The 17,655-nt window shown below is 40.1% G+C and overlaps 1 protein-coding gene across 11 annotated transcripts in view; it reads right to left on the reverse strand.

Annotated features, from left to right (window-relative positions):
* Nucleotides 1-17,655, reverse strand: part of CALD1 (caldesmon 1) — a 236,193-nt gene that overhangs the window by 108,126 nt on the left and 110,412 nt on the right. For 10 of the 11 annotated variants that reach the window (XM_089527702.1, XM_089527699.1, XM_089527697.1 and 7 more), the window contains exon 3: nt 12,320-12,434. In XM_089527702.1, coding sequence (XP_089383828.1) covers nt 12,320-12,390 — 71 coding nt within the window. In that variant the 5' untranslated portion in view covers nt 12,391-12,434. Of the gene's footprint in view, nt 1-12,319; nt 12,435-13,289; nt 13,440-17,655 lie in introns of those variants that run through there. The other variant, XM_089527694.1, reaches the window with a different exon arrangement.

The raw sequence follows: 17,655 nt of genomic DNA on the forward strand, positions 1-17,655 counted from the left end.
TATGGAATGATGGGAGCTCACTCCATTATGCAGCGCTTGGGTCTCAAACTGCTAACGTGCCAATCTTGCAATCAACAAAGTCAGCATCTTAACTACTGTGTCCTTAGTCAACAGTTACTAACACAGATATTACAATCATTTACATTACAAGCAGGCCTAATTAAACCACTGTGAACAAACCACTGCAAACGTCTACATCTTTCAAAAGCAATTTGGATAAATTTGATGCCCTGTGGTCATCATCATTGTGGATGCACTGGATGGTTGGGGGGGGGGAACATCTCTCATGTGGATATTGTTAGCACATCCTGCATCCCAGTGCTGTATATGGACCTCTACATAATTTCATATTTTTCATATCTAGAGCCGGGCATGTTTTAAGAAGTCATGATGACCTTGAAACACAGGGAAATCTCCCATGGGAAAGAAACGTGGCCCTGAAGATATGTGAAGGATCTAAGTAATAACAAGAAATGGGTTTGGATGATCACTCCATCCTCCCCCAGGCTTTCTGCATATCCTCTTACACTGAGAGACAAAGGAGGTCTCATTGCAGCAAGGTTAGTAAGCAGTATCTCCTACCTAAATTGTTATTGCAATTTCTATCTGTACACCGCTTTGATCACTGTGGAAAAGCGGTTTATAAATAAAACATTATTATTATTATTATTATTATTATTATTACTACTACTACTACCCCCTGCCATATTCCCAACCAGTTTCCCTATCATTCTACCTTGGGGCCGTCCTAAATCCAATCACTGTTTTCTTCATCCAAAGTTAAAGCCACCAGGCATTCCGGAATCCCATTGTTGGTTCCATGTGAAGACCATCAGGTCCTTTTCCACTGCATGATATTAACAAGTATCCCTTGAGGCTTGAAATCCGATATAAATATGCCTACAATCTTTTGAAAAAGGGAGGGCTATAGATATTTGAACAAATAAGCAAAATAAGCAAGAACAAAAAGAGAAGAGCAAAAGAACACACAAACATAAGAATCTAAGAGACCTACTATATAAGACCAAAAGCTCACCTTATCAAGCTTCCTATCATGACCATACAGACACCTGGAAGATGCCCACAAGCAGAGCATCAAACTTGTGAATCTCCCCCAATGTTGTATGCAAGCCCTCAGGAAATGGAGTTCAGTGGTACCTTGTCTTTAATCATGCAGGTTCCATTCATCAGAATGAGAGGGGCAGCATTATTAAATTTTAATAATTTAAAAGAAAATTGTGGGCATGATTCATGGACTTAAATTCAAATGCTCATCCCAGTTAGAGTAGACTCACTGCATTAACTGTCAAGTGGCAAATCAGCACTTATGTAAAACTGATTGATTCAATGGGTAACAATCTACCTATAGGACCATTAACTCTTTTTAGACCATGGTATATAACATTTTAAGTAAGCAAGCAAGCTGTTTGGGTATATGACCACCGAAAGGGTGGATTTGGCCCAAGAGCCTCCAGTTGCTGATTATCAGACTGCCAGAAACAGTTGGAAGTAACAAAATCTGGCTTGTTTGTGGAAGGGCCTCTTTGCTTACAATACTGGAGATTCCTTTGGATGAAACACATCACTGGATAGTCCCTCCCGCCATGTGCCCCCCATGTTTGCAAACAGAGCCATCTGCATGAAGACTTAAAATACCACAGGAATTGCACAACATTTGGGCTCCAAGAATCACAATTTCCAGAATTTCTGCACTGAGTCATGGCAGTTAAGGTTGTGTCAAAGTAGATTATTTCTGCAATGTGGATGCAGCCCTAATCAGCATTTTTACAAAGATAATCCTGTCTATCACAGTCTTTATATAGAAAGGTGATTTCAATGTTTTTTCTTTGACATCTTGGTGCTTCCAAGCAATAATCCTAGCACTGAAGCAATAATTTAGTAAACAAAATACTTTTGAAACATCAAACTTGAGATGTCTGAATGCTTGAAAAGAGAAAACTGTTCATATTTTTAGGAGACTTGTAAGAATCAAGGAGAGCCATCATCCAAACAGATAAGACAGAAGCACAAACATATGCAGTCTCCTAAGATTCTTGGACTTCTAGCCTGAAGGAAAATGCTTTCAATGAGCAGCTTTTTAAAGCGAGTACTAATATTTTCTTAAATAGTTACAGTACTTACACTCACTTAAGGGTCTCTTTACATCACTGTTGTAAATCAGCAGATGAAAATTAAAGTCATAAACAACAAAGTCCTTTAATAAAAATGCCTTTTCAGCTGTAACAGCAGCACAAGCAGTCCTCAGCTGGAGCCTGGAAAATAAATCTTTTCACTGTACAATTGTGTGGTTTGCATATGCCCTGAAGGAGATCTTGAAAAGACTTTTTATTTGGAGTTCTTCTTTTGTTTTGACCCCTTGAGCAGAGACATATCTTGGTGGTATAGCAGATGCTTTGTATAAAAGATGTCCCAGCAGGTTCAGTTGCTAGCATTTCCAGCTCCGTCTGGGGAACAAAACCAGTCTGAAACCCTGGAAAACCATCGCCAGGAAGTAAAGACCATTCTTTCCAAACTCAGTATCCTCTAAGTGTGTGCGCCCATCGTCCTCTAACAAACAAATGTGGGACTAAATACACTTTGGCACACAATCCTATTTGATCTTGGAAGCAGGGACTACCAAGGAACATGAGCTACTGTGGGGTATATTCAGAGGGAAGTAATAGTAAACCATCTCTGTATATTCCTTGCCTAAGAAAATCCTATGAAATTCTTGAGTCACGATACCTGAATGTGTGTACAAATAAAAATAGAAAAGGCTATATAGATGGCTGGCACTCTTACTAAAAGCACCCCACATAGTAGCATTTTCCTGCAGATCCCTTTGTATTATTTATTTTATTTTTGTATTCCTGTTTCCAGATTTTCCATAACTCCAGATAACTGAAAGAGTTTACAACAGTGGCCTTAGGCAGAACAATTAAACATTAAAATAAAAGGGGTTTTCTATTTTTGTTTAGAAAACAGTAAAGAGGAAGTCATACAAATGCCAGAATATTCTTAAATTAGCAATGCCACTATTAGGAAAGCCCTGTTGTTACCCCCAAAGTTTAGCCTTCCTCCACACCTCTTTTTGATAGCAGTTTGATATTAAAGGGATGTTTTAGACAAGTAGCTGAGAGGGCATCCCAGTGCAGGAAAAGTAGCCATGACATATAAGGCCCATATGTGGAGAACCTGTTGGCTCAGCATGGGAGAAGCCAGGGCACTGATAGGAGTGATGGTGGGTGATAGACCTTTGTCTTACACATGAACAGAAGTCCAAGATTTCCACCATCTGAGAGTGAGACTACTTTCTCAGGGGACAGTCATAGTGATTGCAAAGCCATTTATGGACTTCCAGTTCTATTCTTCCCTCCTGGAAACTTCACCTTAGTCCCAAATTATCCTGGGATACATTTTCTCCTGTAAGTATACCTGCTTAGGCACTACCAATTTGGTCTGGTTTTGAAGTCAGACCACCTGACTAACTCACCTGACTACTCAGCAACTGCTGGCCAACCCAGATCCTCAGGCAACATGCTGAGCCACTTTTCTCTCACAGAACTCTCCTGTTGGAACATCCACTTCTGGAATCAGGTACAGGATTACCCTTTGCAATCCTGAAAATCACTATCTGCTACCATCTTTATATAGTTAATTCTTGTATGTCTGTGTAAGTGTGTTTTTGTGTGAAAGTTGATTTCTCCTTTTGCTGTTATAACCAAAAAAATATATTTGGACCTTACATTCTAGAGTTCATCTTTTCAGAACTATTATACACAGGTTTGATCTCTGCTTTTAGTTACCCATAGCCCTCTCTGCAGCTTTAAGTGAGCAAATAAAATTCCCCCTATTAAATATTGGTTGTGGATGCCCTCTGGGACCCTGGCATTTTGGGTCACTGTCTCTTCCAATGTTCACTCAATGGCCTCAGATGACAACACAGTCAGCACGGCATATGTGTGGTAAATTAAAAGCTCGCACAGATACTGCTCTACAGGCAATGATTCCAAAGTTTAAAAAATAACGATAAAAACTTCTCTGGATCAAATTAATCTTCAATCAAAAACCCTCTTCCCACTGAAGACAGACTCCTATGGGAAGCCCTTGTCAAAATACGAATGCAAGGGTACCCCATACACTCTAACTGTCCCTATTTGGCAGAGACAATCCTGATTAATCTTCTGCCATGCCACTTCTTCAGCTGCTTTTAAATTTTTCAGTTCCTTTCTCCTCCTCCTACCTTCCCCTTTGTCCTCAGCTTAGTACCATTACTGCAAACTGAGTGCAATAGAAGTTTGCACTCAGTTTAACAAGCAGGGGGGAGAGGAGGCGACAGGAGGAGTGCAATCTTGGTCCTCCCAGTACAATCAAGCAAAAGCAAACTGCTGAAGCCCCTCTGTCTGTTCTTTCTCATTAATTACCTTTGCTACCTTGTCCACATTTTCATGCTGCTTTGCCACACGTATCCCACTTTTCAACTGTGAAATGTTAGTAGGTTTCATACCCCCTTAACAGTGACCCCTTGCTATCCACTGGGATTTGTTTCCAGGACCACCACCCCATGGATACCAAAATCTGTGGATGAACAAATCTCATTGTATACAATGGCACAGTAAAATGGTGTCCCTTATATAAAATGGTAAAATCATTTTTTCTTCTTTTGAATATTTTCAAGCCTTGGATGGTTGAATCCATGAATGCAAAATCCATGGATATATAAGGTCCAACTGTACTTATATGCTCAGTAGCTTGTATTGAGAGGCATGCCTATTTATTTATTTATTTCCAGACTTTCTCACAACATGGGGCCCATGTGTCACTATTCTCCACTACTTTTCTTAATCCTCTTTCAGATCATAATGGGGATCGTTCCATCTTGTGGGAGTGAATGCCATAGTTTAACTATGCTGTTTATTAAGGAAACATTTCTATCTGTCTGTTTGGAACCTCCCACGAGTCAGATTCACTGGATTCTTGGACTGTGAGACAAGAAAAAAAAACTTTCCTCTGAACGTGACACACAATACATTTTTAGAATGTAACAGCCAATAAAAACAGTACATCATAGCCTATTCAAAGTACAGATGACAAGGATTAAAACTCCCTATCTCATTTTGAATCAAACAAAGTTAAAGATTTTCTGTAAGAAAAATAATTCATATTAAAATTAAAAAGGAAGATGTCAAATTACTTTGTTGAAGGACAGTTATGACTGCTACAAGAAATAACATAAAGACTGAATGTGTGACTCTTGCCCCAGAATCCAAAATGAAAAATTCAGACCTTGGAAAAGTTATTTTTTGAACTACAAATCCCCCAGTCAGCATGTCCACTGACTATGGTGGCTGGGTGATCTTGTGAGTTATAGTCCCAAAAAAGGAAACTTTTCCAAGTTCTGCAAAAATGCTATCCAAATATCGATATTTAAGAGTGTAGAATATCAAATTTCTGTGTTTGGTGGGGAATTTAAACCAAGATTCCAGGGCCTTCTCTTGGATAGATTCCACATTAAATTGCAGTAACAGCACAGCATGCTAAACTTATTAATTGTAGTTGTACATTTTAATAGTTCATGATAAGTATAGTTCTTATCAACCAGGTTTTTAAAAAGCCATTCTGAAGGATGCTTCCACAAAGAAAACAGAACAGACATGTCCCCCATTACTTCAGAGGGCAAAATGAGAAACAGTGGTGGAATCAGGCAAAACATTTCAGCTAAATGTTAGGAGGAATTTATTAATCTTGTAAACTGTCATACATAGAAAGGGGTGGGATCTTCTCTGCTGGAGATATTTAAGGATGGATCATCATCTGTTGTGGAAGTTACAGTTGCATCCTGCATTGTAGTATCTACTTTGAAAAGCAGTTTGGACTCTATGACGCATGGCTATTATTACATAACCTCCAGCATTTCACAGATAAAAAATTGGACAAGTGTGGCCCAGCAACATCAGAGGGGTCAGGATGGCAAAAGTTATTAATGAGGAAGAACAGGCCAGGATAGGCTGCAGCTATTTGTTTTTGCCAAAGTATACATGAAAAGATAAGATTCTACCTGCTGCTCTCATCTTCTCCAGTGACTTAATCGAGTGCAAATTCATTCTGCACTTCGAACTCAGTTTCCACCAATGGAAGTAAGGCTGAGGACGAAGGAGAAAAAGTGGGAAGAAGAAAGCAAAACTAAGGCATTTTAAAAGCAGCTTAAAAACTGGGAGGATAAATTGAGGATAGAGGATTAATTGCTGTCCCTATCAAACATCGGCTGTTGAAAGGTATGTTAATATATTGATATACTATTCATCCTAGCAGATACCTAGTGATCACTATTATGTTTTCAGAGAGATAAGCACCAGGTAAGCACTAGACAAGTCCACTGCAGTAGTTTGCAAAAGGGGAAGAGACAGATCAGTAATAATTGAAGAGACTACAGCTGTAAATGCCTTCTTGCGCCAAGTAGCTAGTTTATCTGCTGGCAGTCCACTTAGCTCTACCTGTAATATGTACAGTAGTCCCTTCCCTTATGCAGGGGATCCATTCTGGACCACCCACCCACCCCCCCCACCCCCACATAAGGGAAATTCCGTGTAAGCTCAAGCCCCATTAAAGCCAATGGGGCTCATGCTCGTGGCGCAGTGGCACACAGCATCATTTCATCCGGTGTGGCTTCCAGTGTATGCTGGAAGCCACATAACACGGACACATTGTATAAATAAAGTAAACATTACAACTAAACCAAAAGTTCCTGGTTCTCTCTTATGCAAAAGACAATTCTGATCTGTAGCCCTATCCTGCAAAATGCCTTACAATCTGAGAAATAGGAAGTATGCAACAATATTCCAAATGCTAGAAAGTTAAAAGTTGACCTCCAATCAACTCTGCTAAATATCTGAGTATAGATAGATAAGGAGCCCTGGTGGCGTAGCGGTTAAATGCTGGTACTGCAACCACAAAGTTGTGAGTTCAATCCCAGGGCTCCAACGTTTACTCAGCCTTCCATCCTTTTTAGATTGGTAAAATGAGTGCCCAGCTTGTTGGGGGCAATTGGCTTACAGACTGTAAACTGCTTAGATAGTGCTGAGTTCACTGTGAATCAGTATAGAAATGTAAATGCTATTGCTAAATGTGATCGAGATAGATAATTACGAAAACATTTCAAAAAATACAAGGGAGATTTAGTAAAATTATCTTGGTCCTTACAAAAACATTGCTACTTCTGAAACTCTGTACAGCACAATATTTGACCAATGCATATCTACCCCAAAATGGTAATTTTACTATAGAACCTGCAATAAACCCAGATTTCAGAGCTTGACAAAGTTAAGCTCTTTCTTGAACTAAAACTCAAAGAACCCCCAGTCAGCATGGACAGGAATATTCTTGGAGTCGTAAGCCAAGAAATTATGTTACTGAACTTTGGCTAGGTTTCATACTGATAACAATAGCTTTACTTTGTAAGCTGAGAATCCCAGTCTTTCCTAGCAGTTGAAAACAACCACAAAGTCCAAGATGGCTATATACATAGAATGTTAGAATTGCAGACATCTCAGATGTTGGTCACGCATGTAGAGAGGAATTCAAAATACCTGTTACTGTGCCACCATCTCTGCCAAACTAGACAAGAGGAAAAATCAAGAGGATGGGTTGTGGGGTTGGAAGGAAATACTGAAACTAGAATAATTCAAGCCAGATCTGAATGAAGCAAGATTCCTGTAAAATCCCTAGTGTGTTTTAAAACCTGGAAATACTGTGTGTTTTATACCAGTTGTTTAATTAGTTACAATAGCACAGCTAATCAATCTTTAATCAGTTGACGGCTATAGCATATACATTTCCCCATATATGCCATTCCAGGCCTAAATCTTCACGCTTGACTTCTCCATGAACATATTCTTGGGAAGGCTGAGCAAACTTCTTTAGTCATTTTCAAGTTGAGGAAATCAAACAGAATACACATTTTAGCCTCTAAGCTAAACTTTTTTAAAAAAAATAAAGTAAGTGGAGGGCTGAGCTGAAGAGAGTATGGCTGGGTGCATTTGAGTCATTTGGAGGGAATTAGGTATTATTGCTAAAGTGCACCTCTAAGTATGGAACTAAATGCTGCAAGCAATGAAGATATGCTACTACTTTAATGATCCTCTCCCCACCACCATAATCTCTCATTGTATTTCTAGAACAGACTTCTGTAACCTGGTGATCTGTTCCTATCATCCCCATCCAGAATGGCAAACTGGAAGTGATGAGAGTTGTAGTCCAACACATGTAGATGGAAGGCATCAGGTTGGGGAAGACTGCTCTAGAGCAGGGGTAGGCAACCTGCGGCCCGCAGGCCGGATGCGGCCCGGCAAGGCCTTGGGACCGGCCCCAGCCCGGTCCTGCCGCCGATTGCCGCCAGAGCCTTTGGCCTCTTGCATGAGGGCATGGGGCCTTTGGCCTATCAGGAGGAGGCAGGCAAGGGTGGGGCAAGCGGCAGGCAAGGGGGGCAAGCAGTGGGCAAGGGGGGAAATTGTCTATAGAAGCCTCCGAAACATGCATTTATATTAACATTTTTTTGCGTGTCCTCCATTTTTTTAAAAACGTGTCCTCCATTTGAAAATTTTGCCCTACATTTGTCCCGGTTTATTTATTTAATTAATTTTTTTTAAAAAAAAAATATTTATTTATTTATTTTTTTGGCTTCGGCCCTCCAGTTGTCTGAGGGACAGCAACCCGGCCCCCGGCTCAAAAAGGTTGCCTACCCCTGCTCTAGAGGATAGTATTACACATGATATGATAATATCCGAATTTATACATGTTATTTATTTTATTGCAACTCAAAACAAAAGAGAGGTGCTGCTTAGGAGCTGTATTTTCCCAAGTACTAGATATCATATATATCCTTGTTGCGATCAGCCAGTGAGGTGAGGCAGGCACAGTAGAAGGAGTTGAATCATAAGCTACATTATACAAGACATTACCAGAGAAAGACAGAGTACAGTGGTCCCTCCACATTCACTAGGGTTAGGGGTGAAGGATCCCCATGATGTAGAATACCGCAAATAAAAAAAGTATTCTTTTTACCTAAGAGAAAACCTCTCTAGGAATCTCCATGTCCTCCAGTGCAACTCTATAGTCAACATCTGCCAGAAAGTGATCATAGAAACATGCTGGAGGATCTACAAATGCCTAGAGAAGTGTTTCCTCTGGGAACATCTAGGTCAGGGGTAGGCAACCTTATTGAGCCGGGGGCCGGGTTGCTGTCCCTCAGACAACTGGGGGGCCGAAGCCAAAAAATAAATAAATATATTTTTTTAAAAAATTAAATTTATAAATAAACCAGGACAAATGTAGGACAAAATTTTCAAATGGAAGACACTTTTTAAAAAAATGGAGGACACGCGAAAAAATTTGCTGATTTTTAAAAAATGTTAATATAAATGCATGTTTCTGAGGCTTCTATAGACAATTGCCCCCCAAAGGCCCTGGCGGCAATCGGCGGCAGGACCGGGCTGGGGCTGGTCCCAAGGCCTCACTGGGCCGCATCCGGCCCGCAGGCCACAGGTTGCCTACCCCTGATCTAGGTTCTCCAGCACAACTCTATGATCAACTTCTGGAAGAGTTGTGCTGGAGGTCCTAGAGATTCCTAGAGAGAACATGTTAATCAAAACCACAAATAATCAAATCCAGAAATGTCATGTTTGAAATAGAGAGCTGCTGAGGCTTATGCCTGCCTTGAAAAAAAAAACTTTTTAATCTCAAAACCTTCTCCCTCTCTATTTCAGACATTCAAATGTGAGCTATAGTTATTCTTTCATGGTGGTGGAATAGAGAAAGATGGATAGGAAAAGATGCCAATCTATGCTTTATTGCCACAAGCAGAAGACTGAGGTGTGAGACTTCATAAACTTCAGTATATGCGATGCCATTTTTTTAAGTCCACCTCATTATAAAACCCATTAAATCAACAGGCGGATGGAAAGATATGTTCTTACAGTTCCAGACAGAGCTGAGTGGGCAACTGCACCCTTTAAGCCCATTTTCAGGCCATGGAAGTGAGGAAACATTATTTCTGATTTCAAGGTGGAGGGTGAGTAGAGGACATTCTTTATAATGTCACAGCAAGGGAACCTTTTTTTTCCATGGCCCACAACTGGAAGCAGCAACAAAGGCTCTCCTCTCAGTGGGTTGTTATGTTCTCACAGAATGCTTCACTCTGCACAATGCTCTGCTTCATACTTCCTAGTCAAACAAATTTTACTGGTTTGGAGCATTAGAAAAACCTTCAAACCTCATTGCCCAGAGGCCATAGTTGAATAAATGCACAACACCACAGGCAACCATGTCTTTATTTTATTCCTGTCATTCAACTCTTTTCAAGGACAAGCAGGCCCAGCATCAATATAGGCGATATCAAGTAACTGCTGATGTCCACATTTTAGTAGAGGTCAAACTGCCAGAACCTAAGACTGGCTGGCCTTCCTGTTATTCCATCTTGCCATTGTAGCCAGTTCACCTGTGCTCTCTTTGAGCTCAAGAAGTGAGAAGACTAAAGAGAAGAAGCAGTTTCCGCTTGCTTAGATCTGCCTTTCTCTCCTTCTCTCTCTCTCTCTCTCTCTCAATCTTGGTCAATAACAGTTGGTGCAAACCGGGTCCGGAGGGTAAAGAATTGAAAGGACAACAAATATAGCTGCAAAGGGAAGGCTTGGGTGGGTGACGGATCCCATTAAGAAAATCTCAGAGCTACCTGACAGCTTCTATGTATTCCTGCCTTGTATTCACATAGAAATTTGTCTCAAGGCAGTATGGTATAGCAGTTTGAGTGTTGGACCACGATTCCAAAACGCCAGAGTTCAAATCCCCACTCAGGCAGGGAAACCCGCTGGGTGACCAAGTCACAGACTCTCAGTCTCAAAGGAAAGCAATGGCAAACTGTTTCTGAACAAATCTTGCCATGAAAACTCACCAATAGGTTTGTTTTACGGTTGCCATAAGTCAGAAAGAATTTCAAGACACACAACAGCAGCAACAATATCAGCAACTGACTTGTGTCAGCCAGGAGTTCAGTCACAAATTTTCAACAAACCTGAGTAAAGTGATACAACTGTCCCGTTTAGCTTTCCAGAACTTATGGTGAAAGCATAAACTACCCAACTGGTAAGTCATTTCTCAACAAGAGCCATATATTGTACTGAACAGAGATTCAAGGAGAAGGAGCCTTTGCTACCTCCATTGGCTTGCCACTCTCTCACACACTCAGAAGAAGCAATAACAGTCACCACCCTTCAAAATTATCCATATATGTACCGCCTTTCCTTTCAATTGCCTCTTGGCTTACATACAGAACATAAACTTCATTTTATCTTCCTGCTATTACAGAAAAAGCCCTTTAGACACCTAAATATCCTAAAGGCACTAGATCCCATCTGATCCTATAAGCTAAGCAGGCCAGCTCTGCTTAGTACTTGGATAGGAGACCACCAACAAATACCAGGTGCTGTAGGTTGTATTTCAGAGGAAGGAATTGGCAAAACCATCTCTGAATATTCTGAATATTCCTTCCCTAAGAAAACCATATCAAATTCATATAGTTGACATAAGTCAACAGCAAACTTGAAGGCCCTTTGCCTGTATGTTTCAGCTCAAGGGAAAATGTTGACAGCATCTGCTCTGGCAAGCTTCCTTTGGATAAGGTACTCTGCTGGCACCAGATTACTGTCCACCATATCTATCATTGATATAAATATTTCACAACCAAACTCTGTTGTCCTTTTCACCCATGTAAGCAAGTAAGAAACAAGCAAACAGTAGTTCCATAGGATTCATGCTGAAAGGACTACCCTAAAATTAGAAATTGTATCAACTAATAATAAGTACAATAATACTATTTGCTGTTACACATTATACTGTTAGAACACATTTAAAATGTTCCCAAACAGCTCTGATTCAAATACCCTGTAATTTTGCTGTAGGCTGTGCCAACACAACTGTGTCTACAAGACAGTAATTAGACACTTTAAACATGGCTATTACCAACTCCTCCTGCTTTCCTTCTAATAAGGCCTATAAACACTAGAATCAGATTCATTTCTGCTTTCTCTCTCCTCTTCTTTCTTCTGCAGTTCAGTAATTCAAGGCATAATAGGTGGCAAATGGAGTTTACAATAAAAGGCCTAGTGGTTGAAGAATTGTTGCAAAATGTTTGGCCAGCACAGTCTATTGCACTGCACACCAATATTCAACTGAAGGAAAACTCAAGGACGGTGCCAATTTATAACAAAAAAATAAATAAAAAATAAAACCACAGCAACATTTCCAAATAAAAAAATGCATTATTTATTACCTCTCTGCTTCCAGGCGCATCTCCTCTCGTTTCTGCCTCCTGAGTTCTCTGCGACGTTCAAAGTCATCCATGGCGTATATTCAGACTTGGATGAAACTCCAAATCAGACTCAACTCTTAAACGAAACAGACAGGGAGAAAAGGAAATAAGTTAGAACTAGACATGGCAATTAAAGATGCCTTCAGCGAGCAAAGCTAAATTAACTTGTTGCTTCCCTTTTAGAATCGGCCCCCAAATTCAGTTCTTCTAATAAAATGGATTGTCAACAGACAACACAATAACTAAGGTTTCCTTAAACAACTTATAAGATATATAAAACCAATTTTGGAATCTGTCTTCCTATCTATAAATTAAATTATTATGTTTTAAAGCTAAGCTTTTAACATTGTATAAGTGAAGATGGGTGTCTTAAAAAATAACTATTAATAATGTACTGTATTCTTTGCTGAAATTAAACAGACGTTAGGGAAACAAGCATACCTATACAGTATAATCATTAAGAGCATGCCGTGTATAAGAATGTAAACAGTATACATATTTGTTAATATTACTTTGGCTACTGGAACGTTGAATGAGGTTAGGTAATTGTTAACATCACAATTGTACCATTGCCAGCATACAAAAACAAGCACAGAATTTGTATTTTTCTTTTTAAGAAAAAAAATGCACTGGCAAAATAGTATCCTGAACTTAAAGAGTGTTTTGCCTTGTTAGCCACAAAGCTAAAAAAGTCTTTTAGAATGATTCAAGGTGGAATGGAAGTGGAAGAAGGTGAGAGAGAGAGAGAGAGAGAGAGAGAGAGAGAGAGAGAATGGAAAGATAGAGAACCTGAAGTTTAAAATACCACCCAGTCGAAAGCAATTTTGCAATAAATCCTCCTTCACAAAGTAAAGCTGAGAGTTGGATTTTTTTTGGGAGAGGGGGGCTTAATCTTTATATTGCAGAGTCTACAGCTGAAATATGTACCTACCTTTTCCTTGATGTTTTTACTCCATGAAATATTTCCTCCCCTTATAGTTCCTTCATATGCAAAGCTCTTTCAGCCTTTGGTTTATATCCTATCGAGACAAATATAGGAGAATTCTCCTGCAGGCCCTCAGACTTTAAATGACTACCAGAAAAGGGAAAGCTGTTCTCTTTTTGTCCCTGCTTTGTTTACAGAGCTGTCAGTGGTTAGTTAAACTCTGCCTGGAATCTGGCATTTAAGGTCTGCTCCAAGATTGCTTCCTGTGCAAGACTGGAGGCCCTCAACTTCCTCTGGAATTCTAGCCTAGACTCGGCACTCGGGGTGCTTTTCCCCCTCCTCCTTACAAAATTTCCAAGTCTTTAGTCCAAGTTTAGGCATTCAGTGTGAAGAAAATGGTTTTAAAAAATACATATCTGGACTGGGGCACAGTGCAGTTTCCAAGAGACGAAGTACAGGAGAAATTAATTAACTCATATCTGGATTGTTGCATGTGTGTCTGTCTGTCTGTCTGTCTGTCTGTCTGTCTATCTATCTATCTATCTATCTATCTATCTATCTATCTATCTATCATTTGTTTGCAGAGGATTATCCCTCAGAAGGGACACACATCCGGTAGCATTCCTTAAAAGTGAAGCACAGCAGCGCAAGAAGATTGGGGCCGACCATCCCCATGAACAGAGGGAAAAGAGAAATATTCATGTATACAGAGAAATAACAACACTCCATACATGGGGAAAGGGAGGATGAAGGACTAGTCTAATGCTATTTTGTATTTCAATTTTTATAAACTGACCTGACTTAAGCCTCCAAAAAACAGATTAAACTGATCAATGGAGACAAGACCGTCCAGTTAAGTGCACAGGCATACCCTGAGCAACACAAAGCAACTCATGGCAGTTTTAGCCGCGAGCCCCTGTTTAGTGGTCCATTTTGAAGAGCATACCCTCCAACCTTTCAAAGATGAGGACTGGGGCATGTGTGGCCAAGGTACATCAAAGTGTGCTCAAGATGGCAAAATTTATTAATGAGGAAGAACACACAAGCTAGGAGAGGCTGCAGAAGTTTGCTTTTGCTTGAGCCGACTGGGAAGGACAAGATTCTGCCCCTCCCCCTCCCCAAGGAGTTAATTGAGACCTATTTTTGCACTTTGACCTCAGTTTGCAACAATAGAAGTAGTCTGAGGACTAAGGGGAACATGGGAGTAGGAGAGAGAAACAGGGGAGTTTTTTAAAGCAACTGAAATAGTGGGATGACAGCGGATTAAGCAGTTCTGTCCCTGCCAAATTGGCTCAGTTGGAAGGTATGTGAGAGGGCAAAGCAAATGTCCATACACAAGCTCCCTGTAGACCTTTTATTTAATATGTATCAGTTGGAGGGGAGAAGTGGGGAGCCCGCTGCCATAATGCATATTCACATAACCCCCCTCCTCCAATGAATGCCTGAAAAAGATTAATGTATAGCCACTGAGATCTGGTCCTGCTCAGAAAAACCTGGCTACAATTTTAATGAATATGAGCCCACTATACCCTAATGACCTTCATTGTATACTGTTGCTACAGCTGCAAACTAGGAGAGACTGAGATGAGACAAGAACTCAGAGACAATCATAGTGATAAAGTGAAGTTTATGTTACTCCTGACCGAAGATGCAAGGGTAGCAGCACTGTCGTGATTTATCAACTATTTTGTCATATTTTACGTCCCCCTCTCTCTATTATTCTACATAGGGAATGACCAATGTTCAATTGCTTTGGGTCTACAATTCCCAGACTACATCCCTGACCAGGGATGGATGGAATGCTTTGACTTATAAACTCATGCCTTCCCAACATTTTGGATAGCCCCAGACACAATAACCAATGGTCAGGAATGCTGGGATCTAAAGCCCAAAACAAATGGAGAGCACCAGGATGTGGAAAAATCATGTTTAACTATGTTGTATTTCTCTTAATGTGTGAGATGACCTAATCTCAGTTTTAAAGCAAATAATAGGATATAAATAAAGATAAACAACAAAAATAATACCACAATATACTAATGCTAAAATCATTTTCCATGCATGGGGACTAAAAGGTAACCAAACTGGCAACACAAACACTGAAGGCATCAGCAGGCTTGAGAGAACCACAAAGTTTGCAATGGAAGTGGAATATTAAGCAGGAAACAACAGCAGCATCCCCTCAACAGTCCTGATCAATCCTCTGGCACCCCACTCTTTCAGTTGCTTTTAAAATTTCCCAGTCTCACTCACCTTCTCCTAATTTGCCCCTCAGCTTGCTTTTGATTGAATTTCGTGAGACCAACAGTTTGTTCATCACAAACACTTTTTTCAAGCAACCAAAAAGTTGACTGTATACATGGACATCTCCTGACAGCTAATATATAAATCAAATAGACTACATAAAAGCAGAAGATTAAGAAACCCCATTCTCTTTGAAAAACAAGACAAGGAGCAGATTGTAGCACAGACTATAAACTACTAATATCAAAAACTAGAGTAAACCAATCATCATGCTAAAATACAACATGAAGACCATCTTGGTAGAATTTAAAGATAATGTAAAAATAGATTTGCAGTATTAAGTCTAATTGACCAGGAGCCAGAAGAACTCTGGACTGAAGCCAGGGACATTATCAGAGTAAGAATACTAAAAGATGCTATCTGGAGCCAAAAGGAAGGGGAGTTCTCAATTAATGACAGAAGAAACTCTTCAAGCAGTTAAGGACAGACAAGAAGGAAAAAGAAAAGGTGTCAGAAGTCTGAACCCTGAATGTGACCATTCACTGCCATAAAAACTAAATTGAAGTATTTATGTATATGCCTATGGAAAATTTTGAGTTACTTTTGGAAAGTGATGGATGTAGAGAAGGAGGAGGATGAAAAAGTTGTGACAAATGAGTTTTTCAGACAAGGGAAACGAAGTATAATCCAATGGCAATCCGAATGCAATCATGGGGTTTAACGTTATTGCGTGATAGACTACCACACGCAATTTTGGGCAATGGAAAGTCAGTCCGAATGCAATCATGGGGTTTCACGTTATTGCGTGAGAGGTGATCGCACGCAATTTCAGGCAATGGCAAGCTATTTTCGGGCAATGGGAAGTCAGTTCAAATGCAATTCAAATTCACATAAATTTGCTGAACTAGTGAATTCACGTGAATGCGTTCTGGCCCCACTTTCTTTTCATTCGAAATTAAGATAAATTCCTCCCATGTGATAAACTCCATAGAAAAGGGAGATGAAGCACATTTTAACATTGTTAAATGCATATAAGTGGCTTTGTATTAATGTGGCTTCTAGAAAAATGTACATAATTTTGCATATTATTTTCCATTCTAAAATCCACTAGAATGGTAGCAGGGGTGGTGGTGGTGTGAATCTGCAAAGAGCACTGTGCAAACAATGGAGCAGACATAAGCACCTGATCTGTTGAAATACATGCAGCACAGGTTATGTTTGGATTGTACCTCCATAGTAGAGGCATTAAACTGGATAAGATGGATCCAATGCTCTATTCTTTTTCATAAAGGCTCATTGAGAGGTGCATCCAGTCACTCAAAGCAGTGGACTAAACATATTGCTGAAATTGTATGCACACTTAGAAGCAAGCAACCACGGGGAAGTAGAACAAAAGATGTTTCAAGTCTCTCTCATTCTGCCCAATGCTACACTTTCCCTACATTTTAAAAGTGAAAAAAGTAGCAGCAATCCTTACTTGGTCGTCAGTTGTTTAAACTGGCACCCTGCACCTACAGCATGTCAAGCATTCCTCTGCAATATCTAGAAGAATTAGATATTCTTATTCTGCCTGAAAGGAAAACAAATAAGTCTGTTTTCTATCACAAATTTTACAGAAATATTTGGAAGTGAACATTTATCCTACAATGGGAGAGTCATTGGCCCTGATGTAAGCAGGACCAGGTTTTGCAGGAAGTGCAGAACAACAGAGGAACTTTATGATGCCTATTTATTCCAGCATGGTGTAATGGTTTGAACATTGGACTATGACTCTGGAAACCAGGGTTTGAGATCGGAGGGGGAGCATAGGACCTTTACACTAGAATAGTAAGGGTTTTGGATCACTGTAGCTTAAAAAAAGAAGGCATGTCCATCCAGGCCTCCAGAGTCAATGGTGAATAAAGGCACCAACAAAATCTCTGGTTGGTTAATTGTCTATAGCAGTGATCCCCAAACTTTGGTCACCCAGATGTTTTGGACTTCAGCTCCCAGAATTCCTGACAGTTGGCCAACTTGGCTGGGGCTTCTGGGAGCGGAAGTGCAAAAACATCAGGGAGACCAAAGTGTGGGAATCACTGGTCTATAGCATTATGAAATGTGAATGTTCATTGGCCAAATTGCCCACCCA

The sequence above is a fragment of the Sceloporus occidentalis genome, unplaced genomic scaffold (genome assembly GCF_023333645.1).
Source record: "Sceloporus occidentalis isolate IW3139 unplaced genomic scaffold, rSceOcc1.0.p SCAF_5, whole genome shotgun sequence".
NCBI classification, from domain to species: domain Eukaryota; kingdom Metazoa; phylum Chordata; class Lepidosauria; order Squamata; family Phrynosomatidae; genus Sceloporus; species Sceloporus occidentalis.